Source organism: Cricetulus griseus, chromosome 5, assembly GCF_003668045.3.
Source record: "Cricetulus griseus strain 17A/GY chromosome 5, alternate assembly CriGri-PICRH-1.0, whole genome shotgun sequence".
NCBI lineage: Eukaryota > Metazoa > Chordata > Mammalia > Rodentia > Cricetidae > Cricetulus > Cricetulus griseus.
The window spans coordinates 64,907,668-64,931,793 of record NC_048598.1 but is presented as its reverse complement, the minus strand read 5'-3'; the positions used below and the strand labels follow the sequence as shown (position 1 = coordinate 64,931,793).

The following is a 24,126-nucleotide window of genomic DNA, read 5'->3' as shown; positions in this document are numbered from 1 at the left end:
CCACTTGAAGCAGGGCCTAGGCACTCTCCCATGTGTCTAGGCTAATAGAATATCACTGTATGTGGAAACAGGTCCCAAACTCCATTCTTATACTAGGGATAAATACTGATCTACTACCAGAGGCCCCATTGTTATTAGAAAATTAATCTGCATAGAAGCTATCCTTATGGATGTATAGTAGTGTCTCATTGTGGTTTTAGTTACTACTTCACTAAGAAACATCTGTAAAGATAACTCTTTCTGCCAGTCGCCTGAGTCCCACCACTATATTAGGGCCCCCAAATAACACACATAGTTTTATCTTAGGTACAATATTGCTGGCCAATGACTAGGAATTCTTATTTGCTAGCTCTGTCTTAAATATCAACCATAACGATTAATCTATATATTTTATAAAGACTTATCTTATCAAGGATGCCAGGGGTATGTGTCCTCTCTTCCTGGGCTCACATGGCACATCTCTTCTTTATTACATTTCCCAAAACCCTCCTTGACTCCTAGCCCCACCTATCTTGCTTCCCTATTGGCCAACATTGCTTTATTTATCGACCAGTAAGACAACATATAAACAAGAAGGACTTCCCACATCATCTTCTCTTTTCTGTCTAAATAAAAAAAAAGGTTTTAACATTAACATAGTAAAATGTGTAACAAAACAGTTATCAAGTAAGAACTATAGTTACAATCTTTAGTTCATTAACATTTAGTAAGATTTAACTCATTTAACTCATTAACTCATTTAGTAAGATTTTAAAGAGACTATTCTATCATCTATCCTATCTTTGTGAGTCTAAAGTCTTATATGTAGCTTATCTTTTATAATACCTAAAGAAAACTATAACCGTAACTATCTGTCTTCAGCTCCATCAAAGACCATAGAAGGATAATATATAAACTCTAGAACTGACAGAGAAATCTCGCTATCTGGACAGTCACCCAAAATTTCTCTGTAATGTTGGGGCCTTCATCTTCAGCCTACAGACCACAGTATGTCTGGCAGGCTTCTCAGTGAAGCAGGAAATTTGAAACTGTCCCATCTGTATTGGCAGTTTATCAGTCATTTTTCTTTGTCCTGTAGATTGGCTGGCAGACTCTTCCAAGAAGCAGGAACCCTTTAGGACTATCCGTCTTGTGTTGTAAGTTCAGAAGTCACTTTCCTGTGGGTCCTGCATGTCCAGTTTATCAAACAGTCCAGGCAAGAGCATTTCCTTGCCCAAATGGTTCATCTTGCCATGTTGAAGGCAAACTCATAACAAGATTCTTTGATGCCCATCTTCCTTTCTGATGTAATTGATGTGCCAGGAGCAGTTATGTCTCACTGTCATGAAAAATCCTAAACCATTTAAATGCCATATATTCTGTAAGTTTTTAAAAGTTTTGATATCTATCAATCTCAAATACATTTTTGTATATGTAGAAAATATAACTAACCTAACTTTGAGTTTTGACTATTATACCTGACTATATAAATCTGTATTTAATTATGCATTACATTTTAAAAGATCTGTAGAAACACAATAACAAACAAGAGGAGAAATTTACATATAACAAAAGTAACCTTAAATTTATATCAACAAATGAAAATCCACCAATGTAAAGTATTCATTTCTATATCCTATTCTCCTTTTTTCATTTAAGAAGATATTGACTTTGATCATTACCATTTATAAACAACCCCATTTAAATGAAAGCAAACATCTATAAACAATATTTGGGAATTCAGGCATTGTTCATTCCAAACTGCTTCCTGCTGGTTGGGGGCGATGGCCATACCATAGGGATCATGATAAAACACAGAAACCTGACCAGGTCCTTGTTTTTGTAGTCTGTAAGATTGTATCATCTCAGCTGTTTTAGATGTTGGATCACCTGGGACTGTTTCAGGGGGTCTTGCTTCATCAAACCATATTAGTTTGGAAGGAACCCATAGCTTTCATTTTCTGTGAAAACATAAGCAAAATCCCAAGTAACCTGTCCTTACATTTAAATTTAGAAATCAAAGCATTTATAAAATATATGAGTTGGATTAATTTAGCAGCACTTATAACCAAATATCTTTTAGCAGCTGTAGTTCTTTCTTTGACAACCAAACCATTTTAAGGCAGCAGTATAACATATAGAATCCAGACTATGAGTATTTTCCATCTTTACCTGGCTTTTTATTATTCTATTTCTTTTACTTCCTTTTTTTCTTTTTTGCTGAGACAGGGTTTCTCTGTGGAAATCTGCCTGTCTCTGCTTCTGGAGTGCTGGAATTAAAGGCTTGTGCCACCACCGCCCAGCTTCTCTTTCTTTCTTTCCTTCCTTCCTTTAATTACTTTATCTTGTTTCTTTTCTCTCACAAGCCTACATATATTTTTAAACACATTGTAAATCTTTAGAGGTTTTTCTTCATCTGAATCCTTCTTTACTGTAAATCTTTATCTTTTTCTGGCCACAAGCTTTTCACCTCCTAAACAACATTGCTAAAACTAAAGTCATGTCTGTTTTAGACACTGTCTTTCCTTTTTAATCTTTTGTGAAGTTTTTATGTGGAAGTTCGTAAAACCATGTGGGTGCCATTTGTAACGATAACTCATTCTGCCAGCTAAGTTCTGCCACCATGTGACGGCCCCCAAAATAACACACAGAGTCTTATCTTAGTTACAATGCTGCTGGCCAATGACTAGGATTTCTTATCTGCTAGCTCTGTCTTAAGTATCAACCCTAACCATTAATCCATATATTTATAAAGACTTAATCTTATGGAAGATGCCAATGGTATGCATCCTCTCTTCCCCGGGCTCACATGGCGAATCTCTTCTTTACTACATTTCCCAGAAAACATCACTCATGCATCTTCACATGCTTAATCAAGCAAGTTTTCAAATTTTTTGTTTAACTTAATATTCCATCCACAAAGAAAGACCTATATATTGCCTCCCTCCTTCCTTCTTCTTGAGCCACCAAACTTGTACTGTTGAGGTTACAAGGAGAAATGTTCTCCATGGGGCTGGTGTATTTGATGACATGGCTTTCAGTAGATAGCACTGTTTCAGAAAGTTATCAAATCTTTCAGATGTGTGGTATTGCTGGAATAAGTGTGTCACCAGGGACTGGCTTTGGGGATTCATCATCTGCTACTACTTCCTGTTATCCTTCTTTTTCCTCTACAAGGGTGAAATGTGTTCCCTTTGCTTCTTAAGTGACAGGCCAACTTCATTCTCCTTCTGTTATCCCTTCCCTGCCATGATGGAATATCTGGAAATATACCCAAAATAAACTCTTTCTCACCAGAGATGCACTTTTCAGGACAATTCCTCAACAGAAAGGCAACTAATATGCATGCTATATTTTTAAAGCATGTGTGCACAAATATTATGTTTTAATGTCAGCTATTCAATATGTGACAAAAATACATGCAATAAAGTAAAATGTATGTTACCGAGGAAATTACTCTATATTTGTGTGAAAATTAGGATGCATTAAAGCACAATTTCTTTTTGTGTTTGTGGCGACAGCTCTCATAATACCTCCATGAGAGTCATTTGTCACTTTCAACATTGCCACCTCTTTCCTAGTGAGTGAAGTTAGACATTCTGGTCACTGTCTTAATGTGAGTTCATACTCTGAAGGGCAAGCTGTTGTTTATGCCACCTGATGAAGGCAAGGGGTGTCTAGATTATTAATATATATCACCAATTGTTTTTATCTATCCAGCCGCATTTTCTAATTATAAAAACATCTGATAGACATTTGTTTATAAGATGAGAGTTTTGCAAGTAGCTCAGAACTGAAGCTGTTCTGAACAACTTTATCATCTGAATTACGAGACTGCCATGCACTTAGATCCTTTGATTATCAGATTTACTTTTCTTTTTAAATTCTGTATATGTCTCTGGATGGGGTAGAGGCAACTGCGCATGTGGGTACAGGTACCGACAGACACCAGAAGAGGGCACAAAACCACCTGGAGCTGGAGTTTTGGCAGCTTTGAATGACCCAATATAGGTGCTTGGGTTCTTTGGAAGAGGGGCTTGTGTTCTTAACCACTAAGCCATCTCTCCTACTGAGATCAGTGTTTACAATTCCAGAAACAATATGCAGTATTATGAAAATATTCTTTGACATTGATGCACATGCACTTTGACCCCAACTGTATATTTCTAGTAAGACTTCAGTGTCTATGGGAGAGCTCAGAGCACTCTCTAGAAACTCATACCATATGCATTTTGTTCAAACTCAGTATTCACACCAGAAGAAAGAATCTGGTCTTGAGAATGGGAGTGAGTGGAATACTAGGTGGTGGTTTCAGTTTTCACTATGAAGTGTAGAAATGGGCAAATGCACTTTTTTTCTAATAATGAAACCTTTGCACTCGCAATTAAGGGGTGGTTTGTGTGAATACAAAACAGCTACACATGAGAAAAACAGTTCAGGCTGTTGTTTGATCTAAGTACTAGGGAAGATGATTAATGAGGTGTGTTCTCAAACATAGAAAGAAGTATCTTTTCCATACTAACCATCATCTGTGTCAAGTACATTAATCTTTCATAAAATTATTCATGGAGGCTGAATTAGGGGACATGTGGAACCTCTCATGAGCCTAAACTGCTGAATTTCTATGATGTGCAATTACCATACCATATAAAGGGCATTCTACTATTTACCTTTTTTTTTTGCAGATTTTTTTATTTGAATTAGAAACAAGATTGGTTTACATGACAATCCCAGTTCCCTTCTCCCTCCCATCCTCCCCTACCACCCCCCCAACTAAAACCCTACCTATCACATATCCTTTCTGCTCCCCCTGGATGGTGAGGCCTTCCATAGGGTGTCATCAGAGTCTATCTTATCCATTGGATAAGGCCTAAGCCCATCCCAGTGTGTCTTGGCTCTGGGAGTATTTATCTGTACTTTTTACCTTTTTAAGACAGGTTTTATTATGTGTTCCAAATCTCTCAATCTCCATCCTTCTGCCTCTATCTCATTTGTGCTGAGTTTATAGACATTCACCATCAAGCCAGGTGATGTTTGTATTCAAGGTCATAGAGTCAAGTGTTTAAATAAGCAAGGAGACTATGCTTTTAGGAGAAAACCATACCTTATAGTCTGTGAACCTGACATATCTCATATATTATTAAGCCCACATTTTAGGCTGGGTGTAGTAGCCCATGGCTGTAAAACCAGGAATCAATAAACAGAGGTAGCGATGATTCTAGTACACAGTCTACATAGGGAGTTTCGAGACAGCCAGGACTACCTAGTGAGACTTAGAAAACAAAAAAAAATTAAAATAAAAATAAATAACTTCATATAATAGATTAGGAAGTATTGTGTGGATATAACAAGTTAATTGGACTTAATATGGCTTGAAATTCTTCACATACAACCAAGTATATAGTAGTTGAAAGGAATTTCAGAATGGGAACACTTCTATCAGTCACTTCTATCCAGTCACTTTCCATTTCATAGAAATGTATTCTTGTGATTCTAATGACTCAACAGTGATGTTTCATGTGTATCTGTGGTGGTTTGAATGAGATGTGTCCCCACGGTCTTGGCATTTGAGCACTTGGTTTTCAGCTGATGCCACTGTTTAGGGGAGGCTTAGGAGACTCAGTTTTGCTGAAGGAAGTATGTGACTGGGGGTGGATTTTGATATCTTTAAACTTTGTCATACTTGCATCTTACTCTCTCTACCTCATGCTTGTGATCTCATCTTCCTCTTCCTGCTCTATAAGCATGTGCTCTTATCTGTGTGTAACTGTAAATCCAAATAAATGTCATTGGTTGCAATGTTTAAATAAGTACCAGGAACATAAGTAATACATCATTTCTTTTACAAAATGCTAGGTCAATCAATTCTATCAAGAGTCCAAAGGGACCTCACTTAACAATATTCAGAAGTAGTTGACTGAATGTATCTAATATTTGAGCTTTAATTAATGTCCATAAGAATCCATCCATTATGTGAAATCAGGCATCTTTCAGTAGAAACTTACAGTTGAACATTAAATTCAACATCTTAATCTTTAAGCTATGCCACCTAAGCATTTGGCATAGGATTTCTGTAAGTTATACTCAAAGGTTTGGGACATTCAGAAAAAGAGTTTGCATTTTGCTAGTCTCCAGATTAAAAAATGACAAGAGCCAAGCAAATAAACTTTCTGAGTTGAATTTGTAGAAAGAAATTTAAGCCGGATAATGTCAACTGTGTCCATTTCTATCAGCTTACCCATCCTGATAGAACAGTCCATTTGTTTTCCATAACTTACTGTGTAGAGGGAACATTTTCTACCGGGAGTCCAGATTTCTCCCATTTTGCACACAACAGAGCCTGTATTTTGCGTTGCAATAGAACTTTGACTGATGCCTCTGCAAAGCCTTTCTTCCTCTTTGACTTCGTGTATCTACAATGACCAGAATTGTTTCAGAAAGCAAAAAAGCAATATTTCTATTCTTGATAACATCTGTCTAAATTGCTTTTTCCAAATGCTTTTGATTTAGTCAAAATTCATCTGCTAGATGAAAGGAATCTCAGAAACTCATTTCTTTCCGTATTTCACCTCCTATTCCTGGCCAGTCTGTACCAATACTCCCTCTGCTGAGACCACAGTCGTATGGTGCCTTTCTTACATATTTTTCCTTTTCTCTGTATCAGTGGTTCTCAACCTTCATCATGCTGTAACCCTTTAACTCGTGGTGTGTTGACCCCAGCCATAAAATTATTTTTGTTGTGTGGTGATATTTAGCTTGTGATCTAAACAAATAAAGCTTGCCTGAAGATCAGAGAAGCAGAGAAACCAGCCACTAGAGTTCTTTCCTTTCCTAATGCTCAGACCAAATAGTCAGGATCCTGTCGCTATGAATCCTCTGAGCTCCTGTCTTCTCCTGCCTTATATTTCTCTCTCCACCCAACCATATCAATCCTGTCTCCAACTCCCTAATGCTGGAGTTTAAGTCCTGTGATCCTAAGTGCTGGGATCAAAGGTGTGAGCTCTGTTTCTCTTTCAGATTGGATCAATCACTCTCGTGTAGCCCAGGGTGGCCTTGAACTCACAGAGATCCATCTACCTCTGTCTCCCAACTGCTGGGATTTAATGTGTGTGCCATCACTGACTGGCCTCTATGGATAACTAGTGTGGCTAGCTCTGTATTTTGATCTACAGCAAAGCTTTATTTGTTAGATCACAAACAAAATATCACCACATCATTGCTATTTTATAACTGTAATTTTGCTGCTGTTATGAATTTTAATGTAAATATTTTTTGGAAATAGAGATTTAGCAAAAGAGCAGTGACCCGTGGGTTGAGAACAAACTGATCTAGTATGCCCTTGCCTATATAGTCTCAAAGATCAGGATCTGTGGATTTTGCTGATTCCAGGCTGACACTATTTTTCTGTTCATGATCTACAAAAAATTATTGACATTTGTTGTATTTTTAAATAATTTATTTAACTTTATTTTATGTGTATTGGTATGACGTGGTCAGATCCCCTGAAACTGAAGTAACAGACAGTTGTGAGCTGCCATGTGGGTGCTGGGAATTGAACCCGGATCCTCTGAAAGAGCAGCCAGTGCTCTTAACCACTGAGCCATCTCTCCAGCCCCTTGTTGTATTTTTTATAAAGTCACTTAAGAATATAAAGTCAGTTTACTCTGGGACTTTAAACATGGCTTTGAAAGCTAAAATTATATTCAGTGGTCAATGAGTAAAACTCAAATTGATTCATGGCATATCAAAATACTTTCTATGTTTTGAAATTTCACTCAATTAATGTGTGTGTATATAATAAAGTTGTCAAAATAATTTTGTAAATATTTTTAAAACTATTAAATGAAACATGGTAAAATGGCAAATAGAAAACCAACATTTATTCAATATAATTTAAAACCTAGAAACATTGAAATTTAAAGATTGAGATTTTTCTGTTTAGTAAGAAGCATATCAAGTGCATTTCAAACAGCTCTTGCCAAACTTTATTTCAAGTGTGATGTAAGTATTTACAGTGCCATTTCTGCTCCTTCAATTGTCACACATATTTCTAATTTTGACTTTGAATCCAACATTCAATATTTTATGCCTTATCTGTCATAAAATATCTGACAATTGTCTTAATGTTAAATTAAAAGTCCATGGTACTCCCTCTGGAACACCTTCATGCTCCCCCCCTCATTATAACCTTCTTTATTTGTACCTTACATCAGAAACATCTCTCTGGCCCATGATATGACAAGTTTATAATCACCTTGCATGCTGCTTTGAATGACAAATGTCTTCTATAGGCCCAGGCATTGAACATCCGGTCCCAGTTGGTGGTGTTATTTGACAAGGGTTAAGGAGGTGTAGCCTTGATGGAGGAAGTATGTCCACTGGGTAGAGGCTTTGAAAGTTTATAAACTGGCATCACTGCCAACTTGATCTTGCTGCTTTGTGGTTTCAGTTGAAGAGCTGAACTGTCAGCTTCCTGCTCCTGCCACCATACATGCAGCACATTGCATGCTGCCCCTTGTTACTCTCAATTCTTATCTGTCTAGATATGTAAGCCAAAGGAAAGCCAATTTTAAGTCACTGTTGGTCATGGTGCTTTATCACAGCTATAGAAAAGTAACTAATACACCCTGCAGGCATGAGGCCCTGAGTTTGATCTCCAGAACTCATGTAAAATAGCTAAGTTCGCTGATGCACACCTGACTCTGAAAAGGCAAAGACAGGTAGATACCTGGGGCTTGCTGGCCTGACAGCTTAGACTAATTGCTGAGTTCCAGGCTAAATAGACTCTACCTGAAAAATAAGGCTGACACAGTGTTCTTGAGGAATGACACCTGAGTCTAACCTCTGACAGCCACTCTGCCCCCCGCACACACACACATCACACACACACACACACACACACACACACACACACACACACACCACTCACACACACACACACACACACACACACACACACACACACACACACACCACACACACACACACACAGAGAGAGAGAGAGAGAGAGGGAGACAGAGAGACAGAGAGAGAGAGAGAGAGAGAGAGCTACATAACCAGGGATCTATCCCAGAGAGTCAGTAGATTTCCTTGAGAAGAGTTTCATCCCAGCTTATACCTATGATGAAAATCTATTTTCTTTTTCCAGACAGGCGACTAGACTGCAGAGTTCAGAGTCAGTGACCAAAACACAAAGCACTGAGAAGTTAAGCAGCAATAAAAATTTCATATAATTGGTCCCAGGATTTATAAAAACTGAAACCCTAGTTCACTGACATCCAGAGTCTGGACTCCTAAATCATTTGTCTTAGATACAGGTTGAGACTCAGAATCCAGCCCACACCCTTGGTTTTTGAGGGAACAGTGCCTCAAATATATCACTTGGAGAACATTCTTTTAAATGTGCTCCAAAGAGTTTTTATCTGTTAAAAGCATCATTTTAGCACATTTGTTTTATTTTTCAAAAATTCAAAAATATGACCTGTTACATTTCAAATTAATGGAACTTTTATTACTCTTTTACTCTAGCATGTGGGGAATATTATTTTGGTGTAATTATGAAAGGGCTGCTTTTCCAAACAGTGTAATAGTTTTAAAGTCCACAAACATGAAAATGCCTCTTAGTAAAAGTGATATTTTTCAATTAGCTTTATTAATTTTCTTATAAGGAATATAATTATCAACACTTCAAATTACTGAGTTATTTCAAGCCCTACACACATATAGGGATAGAGATATGGCTCAGTAGGTAAGAACACAACATACACAAACAAAAAACCCTGCATTCCTGTTACCCCAATGCTGAGGTGGGCAAGACTGCTCTTCCTTTCTGGTTGGTCAGCTATATCTACACCTGTGAGAGACCTCTTCACAAAAGATTAAGGTAGAGAATGATAGAGTAGGACCTCTGATGTGCTCTTCTGGTCCCTAACACTTGCATACATATGTACCTACATAACACACACACACACACACACACACACACAGAGAGAGAGAGAGAGAGAGAGAGAGAGAGAGAGAGAGAGAGAATATATATGCATATATATCCAGTTGTATATTTGTCAATGTCCTTGTGCTAATGGGAAAGTACAATTTCTCAAAGTGCTGATTCATTTTAGTCAACTTGGCACAAGCTAGAATTATCTGAGGAGAGGTAATCACAGTTGAGAAAATGACTCTGTAGGATCAATCTATAAGTAAGCCTGTGGGGACTTTTCTTCATTAGTGACTAATGTGAGAGTTCCTAGCCCACTGTGTGTGGTGCCACCCCTGGAGAGGTGGCCCTGAGTTGTGTATGAAAGCATACTGAGAAAGCTATAGGGAGCAACTTAGAAAGCAGCCTTACTCTGCTTCATTTCCTTCCTCTAGGCTCCTATCCTGGTTCCTACCCTGTAATGGAGTATGACCTCAGAGATCAAGCTGACATAAACACATTCCTCCCTAAGTTGTTTTTTGGTGGTGGTGTTTTATCTTAACAAAGATACTTTTCAAAATAAAATATCCTCCTACAAAACAGAAAATACTTCACTTACCATTAACCTTAAAGGAATGTAATAGGTGTTTTCATTATGTATAATCACTAATTCTAAGTAATTCTTGATGGCTTTTAAAACAAAAATCTTAATTGACCATTATCATGGAGCACTCTCAATTACAAAAGTATCAAAAGTGTTGGAGTGACCATAAAGAGGTTTTAAAAATATATTATTATCAGTGTTATTATTATCCTATGTATAGTTCAGGATGTGGAGGTCACTTAGCAACTTTCAGGAGTAGATGGTCTCCTTCTATCATTTCTTAAAGCTTAAAATCAGATTTTCAGGCAAGGCAGGAAGCAATCCTACCTGTCCATCCCTGAAATCATTAGAACACTTAGAGAAAAAAAAATGCTTAAAAAGACCATAGTTTGGAGTTAGGAGTGTACTCAAATATTCATAGTGTCTATTATTTAAGTGAAATTTGTCTTGAGCACTCACTACTCACAAGGAAGTGCTTGCACGGGCTTCTTAACTAGAAATGATAATTTTTGTGGATGCCAACCTATTTCAACTGAAAGAACAGTGACCTGGGGATACGGAACCAATGTGACTGTTCATTGTATATCTAGGACCTAATTCAATGTGGGAAAAATAGTTGCTCTGACCACTTTAACTTTAAATGAAAAATACCATGATAAACTCTTCTATACATAAGCCATGTACCCCAGCTTAATAATGAAGATAGAAATACATATTTTCATAACTACAAATTACTAATAGGGCCAGGCTATGGTGGCTCAAGCCTTTAAATCCAGCATTGGGAAGCAGATGTCTGTCAGTTCAAGGCCAGCCTGGTCTACAGAACAAGTTCTAGGACAGCCTCCAAGGCTACACAGAGAAACCCTGTCTGGAAAAACAAAAACAAACAAACAAATACTAATAGGATCCTGAACAAAAATTACCAGGCTTCTGCACAGCACAGCATTCCGTTTTCATTTTTTCTGGTCAATTTTATCCTTGCTGCTCTTGCTATCTGACATATGAATTACATTAGTACCATAACTCACATTTATAGCTATTAATATATTTCTCCTTTTTACGTGGAATAGGCTTGTTTTATAAAAGCTACTTTACTAAACACTGTACCCAAGATACTTGCCTGTTTTTAGAGCTAATGTGATTGATGCCAGAGGCCCCATATGAGGTTTTGCTGCTAATATATTTCAGAGGCTGTTCAGAATGTGTTACCAGAACTCATTTGTGATGCAAATCAAGTAAAAAGCTATGACCATGATATCATAAAATACAGTGTTTGTTAGGAGATACAAGTATAATAACTGTGAGAGTTAGGCTAGAAAGTCTGTCTCCAGAATCATACAGAATCTTATAAAATAGCAATTTGCATTTATATTAGAACATAGTAGGCATGGTATATGACTGCTACATAAGGAGTGAATCTTAAAAGCTCAAGAAAGCAAGGCTGGAGAGAAGGCTTAGTTGTTAAGAGTACTTACTATTCTTGGATAATACTTGAGTTTGGTTTCCAAGACTCACATTGGGCGACTCACTGTAACTTCCTGTAACTCCAGTTCTGGTAGACTCAACATTCTTTTCTGGCACGTGTGCATGTATGCAGATGTGCATACTTCTTTTTTTTTAATTTAAAGAGGAAGCTACTTTAGATAATATCCTTGAGACCATTTGTCATTTGGAGAGAGGAGAATGAATGAATGATACTAATAAAAGATTTGAGAGTAAAATCATGGATGTGTTCACTCTGTGTGGTTCTATGGGACACACTAATGTAAAGGATAGTTCCATGTTAGCCTGATATTTTAGTCCTTAAAGGAAAATATAGCAATACTGAACAATTAAAGAACATGGAGGCCTAATTAGAATATAATATGTATGACACTTAAAGAATGATTTCTGGCAGATATTATTAGTGACTTCATAGAAATATAGAAAATTGCATGTTACTTTTAAGTGTTTTCATTTTATTATGTGTGTTCACACACATTTTCAGTTTTTTGTGTACATATATGGATGCATGTTCTTGCATTTGAGCACAAGTAGACATGTAGTATGGCACATGCATGGGGTTAGCGGAAACCTCTTGTTTTGGTTCTCAGTTACCAGCTTGTTTGAGGCAGAGTTTCTCTGTTGTTCATTACTGCAGGCACCAAGCTAGCTGACTTATAAGCTTCTTAGGATACTCCTGTCTCTGGCCCTCATCTCTCTATAGCCACACTGGGATTGCAGATATATGCTACTTCACCAAACACTTATATGGGTCCCGGGATTCAAATTTGGGTCTTCATACTTGCAGAGCAAACACATTACCCCAAATCTCACCAGAAGGCAAAAGAGGACTCCAGAGAGTTGTCCTCTGACCTTCATTCTCACACCATGGCATGAATGTGTCCATACACAAACCCATGCCTACATGAACATACAAAAATTTAAACAAAATTCTTTTTTAAAAGGATACAGATGTAAATTTTAGTGATTTAAAGGTTACAAAATTAACCCCAATCAGCCAATTATCTTGTCAATGCATAAAGAATATATATAGGACAATAGAAAGAGTGATACCTCTAAGTTGTCATCCTCGCCCTTCTATATCACAGGTAAAGAAGCCCAGATATCCACTACTTTAAGCCTTGACTGATGCCCCTAGTACAGGTAGCCACTGGGAAAACCCAAGTATCATTCCTTTCTAGGATCATACAGCTTCTGTCTTTGGAACCAAGTTTAATTTCAAGCTTTGTTCCCTACTAGAAATTTGCTCTTCTTTCATTCAGACTTTAGATAAATCTATAATAGCTTAAACAAAAGACTAGTCACAACTGAGCCCTGTTGAGAATCTGAGAATGTCAGCTAACATGATTAAGTGTATCTATCCATGGGCTGACCTCTCAGGAAAGGCAAGGATAGAAAATGAGTCTCAGCCAATAAACTGAATACAAATGCTAAGCATATAGTTTGAGACCCATTTCATTGGTTAACTGTGTTTTATCCATGTTTAATATTGAGTATGGCTAATATTTTTATTCTAATTAAATTGCAATGTAACTCTCTGCTATGCAGGGTATCTGATATGTGACCCTCAGGTTGAAAATTATTGCCTTAAACTCTCAATCCTGCACATCTACCTTTTCCCTACCTTGCTTAAGACTCCAGTTCTAAAGCTAAAAGATCCTTGGCTGTTTTCAGTCCCTATCTAGGGGCCACTAATCCTTGAGAAGAATGATATTAGAGTCTGTTCTTGGCAGACACATGGATTTCCTCCTTGATCCACATCCCAGCCTTCTTATATACAGAATTTGTAATTGGCATTATCTGATGACCAGCTTAACCTCAGATAAGGTCATGCTCCCGTGGTAGACTGTAGGGCACATGAGACAGTTAAAGATGGCACCAAGGGGAAGTCAGGAGGGCAAGTCCTGAGATGTTTATAAAAAAGGGTGATTGGTAGCCAAGATCCAAGCAGATGAGGCTACTGCATGAATGCCTCATGTTCACTAGGTAAAGCATGGGGCATCTAAGCATGTAATAGACTGATCTGTGCAATCATTGGCTGGCTGTTTTCCTGCTCTGAGGATTTTTGCTTTAAAAGATGCTAGCTGTAGGACAATAAATGAGTTCCTGCTTGACTAGACTCCCTGCTGCATCTGAGATCCTAGGAGGCCAGGGATTGGCAAGCAGCTCCCTTACACTTCCTCGTACTCAGCTCAGCCTTACATGGTTGGGCTAAGACCCTGCAGTGGACATTGATCTTCTATCCATTGAGTCCTTCACTTGGTCATTTATTCTTTGTAGATGGCACCCACTGCAGGTCAATATTTGCCTATTTCTCAATAGTTAAGTTGCTTTCAATTGCTTATTCTCTGTGATTCTGGGAACATCTCAGAACTATCTTTAATATTCAAATCTATAATTTCTATAATTAGATAAAATCATCGACAATTTAGTATAGAACTCCTTCATTCTACCTATTGTATAAGATGCAGGTTAATGAAAAAATTAAAGTACCCTGATACCCTGGTATAAATTATAACCCCAGATTCCTACTCTTATATAATCTGATCTCTTTTTAAAAGAAAAAATTCAAGTGTGTGTGTGTGTGTGTGTGTGTGTGTGTGTGTCTGTGTGTGTGTGTGTCTGTGTCTGTGTCTGTGTGTCTGTGTGTGTATGTATACCTATGGGAGCATGGTTATGTGGATGCAGTTGCCCTCAGAGACCAGAAGACGATTGAATCTCCTAGAGCTGCAGTAGTAGCAGGTGGTTGTGAGCTGCCTAATATAGATGAATGGTGCATGCTTTTAAGTGTTGAGTCTTCTCTCCAGCTTTCTTAGTATATATTTTAATATATATATATAATATATATATATATAATATATATATATATATTGAGCCTAATGTATCTAGCAGAGCAGAGAATGAAAATCACATGCTTATAAGTCAGGGGAGGAATGGGCTGAAGAAATGGCTCTCTATGCAAGCATGAAGATTAAATTCAGATCCATCAAATCCATGTAAAAGCTAGGCTTAATTTCACATGCCTATAACTGTACAAGTTCATGCATGTGCATGCTCTCTCTCTCTCTCTCTCTCTCTGTCTCTCTCTCTCTCTCTCTCTCTCTCTCTCACACACACACACACACACACACACACACACACACACACACCACATATGCATAAATAGATTAATTAACTAATTACATGAGGAAGGAAATGCCAATATGTTTAAGTTTGCAGAATAATTGCCTTTTTCAAGGCAATAATACTCCTTTAAAACAAATCCAAATAATTTTTTTTGTTTTGGTTTGGTTTTTTGGTTTTTTTTTTTTTTTTTTTTTTTTTTTTTTTTTTTTTTTTTTTTTTTTTTTTTTTTGAGACAGGGAGCTTGGGATCCTGTCCTGGAACTAACCCTATAGATCAGGCTGGCCTTGAATTCACAGAGATCTGCCTGCCTCTGCCTCTTCCTCTGCCCCCCGCCCCATGTGCTGGGCTTAAGGTGTGAGCCACCACTGCCCAGTTCAAATAAAATTATCAAAGTGATAAATATACTTAATAATTTGAACGTAAAATAGTAATCTATGAGAAGATGTCTAATGCTTTTGCATACTCACTTGTCAGCAAACTAAAGTTCCTAATAATTCCTCTTTGGGGTTGGACAGAGGGCTTAGTGATCACAGTGCTGGCTGCTCTTGCAGAGGACCTGAGTTTGGTTCACAGCAGGCATATCAGGAGGCTCACCTGTAACTCTAGCTCTAGGAAAATCAACCCACTCTTGTACTCTACAAACACCTATGTGTATATGCACATAATTAAGAAAATCTTCTTAAAATAACAATTCCTCCTTCATATAAATAGCACTACAGGAAACATGCTAATGAATGTAAGAAGTTTGGAAGTTCAATTTTTCTTAAGTGCTAAAGGACACACACTAGAGAATGCAGTATGGAATCTCCCTACATCATAAAATCAACCACACAAAATTATGCTTTCACAGAAAGCTATTTATCCTGTATTCTTAACCTTAATTTGTAAGTCATTCTTGATCTGCTCCCCTCTCTTGATTTTTATCACCTCGGTGTCTCTTACAAATTAGAGTATGAATAAAAGAGTTAGAGCTTCTTTTCTGCTGCTTGCTCAGTTAGCCTAGTTCAGTTACAGATAAAAAACATGTAGCCTGCAACCAATGTTCCAATGTTTATAACACACACACACACACACACACACACACACACACACCATATATGTATGTTTATACATCATCATCACCAACCCATAAAGAACAAAACTGATATGAATGCAGAAAGGGGAAGCCTTACTTCTGACAGCAGTATATTGAAAGGTATTAGTAAATAATCTTGAAAGGATGACATATTCTCTGCAGAGGTGTCTACAGAGAAAAAAGATGTTCTTCGATGAGGTCACTATATTGATTATCCAGTATCTTAAGTACTTGCATTCAAATCAAAATCAGGACCCAGGCCTGGAGCACTTTCTAGAACTCTTATTAGGCTGAGCTTCCCAATAGTCCTTCAGTATGTTGTTTTCTTCTTATTCAATTTAGGAGCCTGTTATCCTCTCCTGAGAGTAGCCAATTACGTAACAGAATCAGTCTCTTTTAGGTCAGCACCTCCAGCCTCAGTAGTCTGCCTCGGGTTCCTCATCCATCCAGTCATGTTTTCTTTTGGAACTGGTAATGGGATTGCTTTCCCCAGGATGCACTCTGCATTCCCAAAGCACCTTTCCTTCCCATCCATTTAGAATTCTGCTACCTACTGCCTTCTTCTATTAGTCTGCACATTCATATATTTAAATTTCCAAGGAGTCAGGCAAGGCAGAGCTTGAATGCAAGTAGTCCATTAATACAGACACAATATAGTCTCTTGCTATGGACAATTGAGTATACACTATTACTCAGCCTCACAAATTGCTTAAATCAAACTCAGCCAAAAATAATACAGCTTATATCTTAGTGACCAGTGCCAACAAAACAGAGAGGCATACCTTAATAACCATATACATGGGCTATCTAAATTCAGGTATCTAAACATTTCAATATATATATCATGTGTGCAGTTGACAACAAAAAACAGAGCAAACAAAATAACTAGAAAGTAGAAAGTTGAAACACACTTCTAGAAAGCATATCAAAATTTTACTTATATAATATTTAGTTTATCTACTATACTTTATTTCTTCCTATGCACATAAAACTCATCATGCTAATTTACCAACAGATGAAGACCGGTAATAAAGAACATTGTAGGGCTTGAGATGGGGCTCGGTAATAATTTGCATAGCATGCAAAAGATACTTAGTTTAACATTCATACCACAGACATTTTAGCATATGGTAACATTAAATGTTGAACAATACACACAAATGAACAGAAAAAAATAAAAGAAGCTGAACATGAGAATTTTCATAAAAGGTAATCAGCCCAATGAGCAATATTTTCTTAATCTCCCCTTTCCCATTTGTACTTATTAGCCAAACACACCAGTGAAGTCTAGCTCCCACTAATGAGATAAAGAACAATCACCAACAGTATAAGGAATAAAAAACAGGTCATTTTACTTAGGTGTGTTCACTAGCTAGGTCTGGGTTTCCGTGAAACTTTTTTGAAAGCAGAAATTGGCTGACTAAATGACTAGCTTTTTGTGTACCATTGAGGAACATGTAAATTATTCTTGTCCTAACAAGCAGCCTCAATGGGTCAAAAATCAGGTTCCATGAGTTTGGGAGGGGAATGGGTGGGTGGGTATAGGAAAAGTTAAATGGAGAGAGAATAGGAATAAGTTTAATCAAAACACATGAATTCATCAAACAATAAATTGTAATTAAAAATATTAAAATTGACATTGAGATAAACTTTCAAATTTTTTATTTAGAAAGACATCATAATTCAATGCACTCTTTCAGTATAAATTTCTATAAAACCCTAAATATCCCCCAAATAAAAGTGACATATGATTAAATGTAAAACTGACTGCCACACAGGACTTAAACCTAAAATATTGTACTACCCCTGTTTTGGTGGAATTGACAACTAAACAATGTGGACTACATTTAGACTGGTGTTGAACTCTTTTGGATGCTAATTGCTTTGACTTCCTTTATAAAGAACATTTCTTGTGTAAAATCTTATTACTGCACATGGTGGAAAGAAGTTACAGGTTCCAACAAAACTGTATGTGCCTAGTTTTCAAGAGAGATTTTGTTTAGATCCTCTCTCTCTCTCTCTCTCTCTCTCTCTCTCTCTCTCTCTCTCTCTCTGTGTGTGTGTGTGTGTGTGTGTGTGTGTGTGTGTGTGTCTGTGTCTGTGTCTGTGTCTGTGTCTGTGTCTGTGTCTGTGTGTATCTGTATCTGTGAGAGTGTGTCATGTGTATGGAATTGGCCTTGGAGTCCAGAAGAGGGGATATGATACCCTGGAACTAGGATTACAAGAGGTTGTAAGTTGATGAATGGGTGCTTGGAATTAAACTTGCATCTTGTAGAAGATCAGAAAATATAACTGTTGAGCTACCTATTTAGCTCCTTGTGTAAATTCTGGGTCATTTTGTGGCAAAGGTTTCTGGTATTTAGTGCCTGCATCTGGGATTCCATCACACTGAAAACTGTGTATTGTTTGTAACTTTTTTTTTTTTATCCCTTTCAGGTGACAATAAACTCATGCAAGTAAAAATTTAAAAAAAAATGCTAAGCCAATATAAAATATTTTTTGCTTGCCTATGAAAATAATTACCGTAAGGTAAGTAGATTGTCAGACACAATTTCAGATAATAACAGATGGCAATTAAGTGATTTCTATCTATTGAAGTTTTATTGCAACATTCCTAGAACTGCCTGAATCCATTCATGTTATCGACCCTTACACATTCTTTATATACATAATGATGAGTAAAGCTTAACTCCTGGCTTAGGTACAGTAGAAGATTATCAAGAACAGTGGTGAGAGAACAATTATGACACTATAGTATAACAAAGCTACTTGCACCACACAGCACGGTGACACAGTGGCAGTTGATCTGGGAACACAGGACTAAGTAGCGACAGTTGAGGAGAGATAGTGAAGACATACTGGAAACCCTATGACCCACATTCTTGTCCAAGCACAGCAGGGGTACTGAAGACTAACACACAATTCAGAATTCTGTTCAATTGAATGCTTAATGAATAGTTCTGGGATTTTCCATTAAATAGTCTCAGATCACAACTGATCTTGAGAAACTAAAACCACACAAAGCAGTAAAGCAGGTAGAGGAATTCTGAAGCTCAAATGCTGCTACTTCACTGAGCAGAGACATCTCAGCATGTCTCAGCAGCAGCTCCAGGGGCTTGGCACTTTGTTTGTTTTTTCTTAATTAGTGTTCAGGCAACAATTCTGTCACCTTTCGCTGCCACTATTGAAGTCAATGTCATTCTTTTCGGAGTTGCTCAGTTTTCCTCCACTGCAGAAATTGTATCTACAGGTATAGACAGAGTGATAAATCACTGGATAAAGCCAGTCAAGTTTCCAGCGTGGAGGACCCATGTGCCGCCACCCCTAGCTGAGAAACGTTTTTGACAGTTGATGTTTTCTAAGAAGAGGGATATTCAACTTTCTTTAAGGATAGGAAGTCAACCATGTTCCAGTGGGTGGCCCCATACTCATGAATGCATGAGCTTCAGAAACTGAAAGTCAACAAACAAAAAACTGAACAATTGTGGAACATTTCTTTAACTATGTAAAGATATGTTATATTTGTTTATGTTGCAGTACATTATCTATGGAAAGGTGTGTTGCATATTTTTATACTATATTTGTTTAATTATGTAAAAATGGGTTGGTTGCTGTTTCACCTTGTCTGCCTAGGGCAACTGCTAGGTCTATTAAAAAGCTGAACAGCAAATGGCTAGGTAGGAGAGGGATAGGTGGGGCTGTCTGGCAGAGAGAATAAGTAGGAGGAATCTAGGCTTGAGAGGAAACAAGGGTGAAAGAAAAGGAGATGCCTAGAGAGAAGCAGCCAGGCAGCCACCAGACATACAGAAGAAAAGAAAGGTAAAAAGCCCCAAGGAAAAATGTAGATGAAGAGAAATAGGTTAAATTGCTATAAGAGCTGGTGGGATAAACATAAGTTAAGGCAGAGCATTCATAGCTGATAATAACTCTCTGTGTAATGATTTCAGAGCTGGTAGTCCAAGAAAGCCTGATACACTAAACCAAAAAGAGGTCATGAAGTTGGGAAGGAGTGGATCCACAAAATGTTCTAGATACAACAAGTTATATTTTTGAGTAAAATGATAAGAAAATAAGATCCTTTAAATGATAATTAAACATTTTAATGATAGTAATATTTTGCATACGGTAAAAATAAATTTATTAGTTCGAAATTGACTTTTGGCATGTGTGTATATATTTTTTCCAAGAGGCCTAGAACCAGATTTCTTACCTGGACCACCAAGCTAAGGAAACCCTCATATAGAAATGCTTTCTTAAGCAATATTGGTTGAAATAAATAAATATAGGTTTTTTATTTTTTTATTCTGTTGCCATGAGAAACCAGTCTGACAAAAAAAGCAATTTATATGAAAGGGTTTATTTCTTCAGACAATGCCATATCAACATTCTATCATTGGGAGAAGTCACAGCAGGAACTCATTGCAGGTACTTGAAGGCAAGTTTTACTATTTTATACAGCATTAACCCTAACCAAGGGACTCACATCACAGTCAAGCTGTACAGCATGCTCCAAAGAGGATGCTGCTTGCTACCTAACAAAAAAACTGAATTATACTCTGCTAGTTTTGTTAGACACTTCCAGACCACCTAACATCAAGCCTGAAGGTTGTCCTATTCACAGTGATCTGGGTCCTTCTATATCAGTTAACAATCAAGACAATTTCCCAATGACACACCCACAGGCCAACCTGATCTAGGCAATTCCTCAGTTAAGGTTGTCCTGTTGGATGGCACTGGGCTGTCTCAAATTGACTGTTAAAGCTAAGCAGAAGAAAACACTGGCTCAAACTTTAGAACTCCTCACTGGCTATTTTACAAGTATCAACACAACATCCTAGGACATTTAGATAACTTCCACACTGCTTCTCACAGTAGGTGGTCTCTAGGAAAATTGACTTAACCTCAGAATAAAAAAAGCCCTTGCACTAGGCTTGCACCAACAAGTTTCTACTTGTATTTCCCTGAAGGTCACTAGTAATCTCTGATATCTTACCACATAACTGTCACATTTCACTTGCTCCAGAAATAAAACCTACGTAGATAAAAGTCTTATTTATAAGCCAGATCCATAAAGCACCTTGGGATGCTTTTAAAAATATTTAAACAGGACTTAGAGATGGCTTGGGAAAAACACAGCCCTTGGAGGACCTGGATTTGGCTCCTGACACCCACATTGTTGCTTAGAAAATCATCCCTATCTCCATAATCTGACCTTTGTGACCACTGTATACATGAGGTGTATAAACATACATGCATACAGACACTCATATACAAAGCAATGAAAAATGCTTACAAGAATGGAGGCAAGTGTACTAGACTGCAGGTATAGAGGTCAGAAGACAAGTTTGTGAATTCTATTCTCATTTTGTTTCTTTCTATGGGATCTGGGGTTGAAATTGTGTCCTTGGACTTAAATGGAAGCATTCACCCTGTGTGCCATCTCTCCAGCACAATGGGGTGTAAGGGGCCGTTTCCTGCATTATCCATTACAATAATGGTGCCTGAAGACACCAAGATGTAAATTACTTCACAGGCGCTGGGTAATCTCCATTCCTTTGATCTCTGCCTATCCCGTGGCTCATTTGGCCTGAGGGGCTGAAGCCATTCATAGGGTAACACGTCCCAGGCGGCTGGCCAGCCTTTTTAAGGGATGGGTTTCTTAGTTCAGTGTCTCCGCTCTGGTCTCCGCTCTGGTAAGATGCATTAAAGCTTGTCTGCAGAAGAATCCGAGTGTCCTGCGTGTATTTCTTGCCGGCCGAGAAAATACAGCACGCGCGGGACATATGGTGCCGAAACCCGGGAAGCTTAACATCTCCGGCACCGCGGAGACCCCTTGGCTACAAGGCGGATTCAGAACTGCAGGGTGGTAAATTCGGAGAGGTATGTTTTTTCTGGACTTTGGCTTGGGAATGTTGCTATTGTGGGAGGTTAATATAGAGGCTTCTATGCTTTTACTAGGAGCTATTTTGACTTTTCTCACTGTTGTAGCAATCTTAAAGAAGTCCAGAATTACATATCAGAAACCGAATGTAGTGAGAGATGGGGCGCGCCTAACAATAAAATATAAGGAAAAAGGACCTCCCGGGATGTCTAGTGACAAGGGAGTGAATAATTTGTTAAGAACAACAACAAATAAGAAAAAAGGCCCTCCCCAGGATATAAAAAAAGGGGGAGAGAAAATAGGGGATAACCGGTCACACCCCGGTAAATTTAAGAGAAATAAAGACTCAAAACCTAGCCTCTGCCCTACAACGAAACTAGAGGCCTTGGAGCTGAGCAGCTCAGACTCTGAGATTTTAGACTCTAGCAAGGAAGCAGAGCTAGAGGAGACAGCACGATACCACCCCGATAGATATCGGCTGCCAAAAGTGAAAACAAATATGAGGCCATCGCCTATTAATCCAGCGGGTGTGCTTCCATCAGCACCCCCACTATTTGGTACCGACTCCTTCTTACCATCAGAGGAGCGGAAAAAATTACAGATGGCTTTCCCAGTCTTTGATAGGGGAAAAGGCCATGCCTGCTATTCAACACTTCTTAAAGGCCTGGAATGCCTGGGGCTTTAAAGCCTCATAAACATTGACGCTCGGGCCAAGCGTCTCACCTCAAAACCTAAAAGGCCAAAAGGAAATGGTAAAATGGATAGATATCTTAACTGATCTTTGGAGAGGCCCGGATCCTATTCTCATAAGATCCAGGGGAGCGATATTGTGTTTTCCCACAGGATGAAGAAAATCCTCTGTGGATCCCAGAAAGACTCACCCGAAGAGCCTCTTTGGACCTTCAAAAGTCGGAACTCCACCTTCTCCCCGGGAGTTGAGAGCCGCTATTGTTATCCAGATTAACTCCTGTCCTTGGCGGAGAGATTGCCACTGCTTAAGGGGTGGGGGTGGGATTGTTTGATGCAGCCGTTTGCGGATTGCTGTTATTTTTGGCTGGTCTGTGAGAAAAGGGGTGGGGGTGGAATTGTTTGATGCAGCCGTTTGCGGATTGATGTTACTTTTGGCTGGCATGTAAGCTCCAGGGCTCAAACCAAGAGATCGCCCAAGCGCTTATATTTTGGCTAACTATGCTTAAGCAATAGGCCGCCGGCCAGACAGCTCTTGCACACCCGGAGCCTAGGCTCATTGCACAGGGTAGAGTGTCTGGTTTGGGCAGCCCCAATGAGGGATGCTGAGCAAAGGCATCGCACAGAGTTGCCTATTATGCAGGCTTCTCTGAGAGGTACGTTGACCTGCATAAGGGTTACCTGCCCGAGACTCCCTTTCCCAGAAAAACGGCAGAGGACAGGTCAAGAGCGCTTCGGGTCAAGCTAACAGCCTGATGGCGACTCTTGTACACAGTCTTAATGTTTGATTTTGGGAAGGTTCAACCTCTGCCTCTATCCCTCAACATATGGGTGACCTATTTGCTTGTAAAAATATAAAGCCTTTTCATTAATTAATAAAAAAAGGGGGATATGTAAGGGGCCGTTTCCTGCATTATCCATTACAATAATGGTGCCTGAAGACACCAAGATGTAAATTACTTCACAGGCGCTGGGTAATCTCCATTCCTTTGATCTCTGCCTATCCCATGGCTCATTTGGCCTGAGGAGCTAAAGCCATTCATAGGGTAACACGTCCCAGGCGGCTGGCCAGCCTTTTTAAGGGATGGGTTTCTTAGTTCAGTGTCTCCGCTCTGGTCTCCGCTCTGGTAAGATGCATTAAAGCTTGTCTGCAGAAGGATCCGAGTGTCCCGTGTGTGATTTCTTGCTGGCGAGAAAATACAGAGCGCGCGCGGGACAATGGGGGAATTCATTTAAATATGTTTGAATTGGAAAAAAAAATCTTCAAATAGAATCAGACCCTCAATTAGGCATCCATATACTTCAATAAGTATAAAGAAATTAGGGTTGTACATCTAGTCTTGCATATCTTACAGAAT

The 24,126-nt window shown here is 38.4% G+C and overlaps 1 protein-coding gene across 1 annotated transcript in view; it reads right to left on the bottom strand.

Annotated features, from left to right (window-relative positions):
* Dpp10 (dipeptidyl peptidase like 10) overlaps positions 1-23,213 on the bottom strand; it is a 512,276-nt gene extending 489,063 nt beyond the window's left edge. The window contains exons 1-3 of the mRNA XM_035445836.1: positions 22,963-23,213; positions 19,370-19,444; positions 6,258-6,392 (exon numbers count right to left, since the gene is read on the bottom strand). Coding sequence (XP_035301727.1) covers positions 6,258-6,392; positions 19,370-19,444; positions 22,963-23,213 — 461 coding nt within the window. The remainder of the gene's footprint in view (positions 1-6,257; positions 6,393-19,369; positions 19,445-22,962) is intronic.
* Between the last annotated feature and the right edge of the window lie 913 nt (positions 23,214-24,126).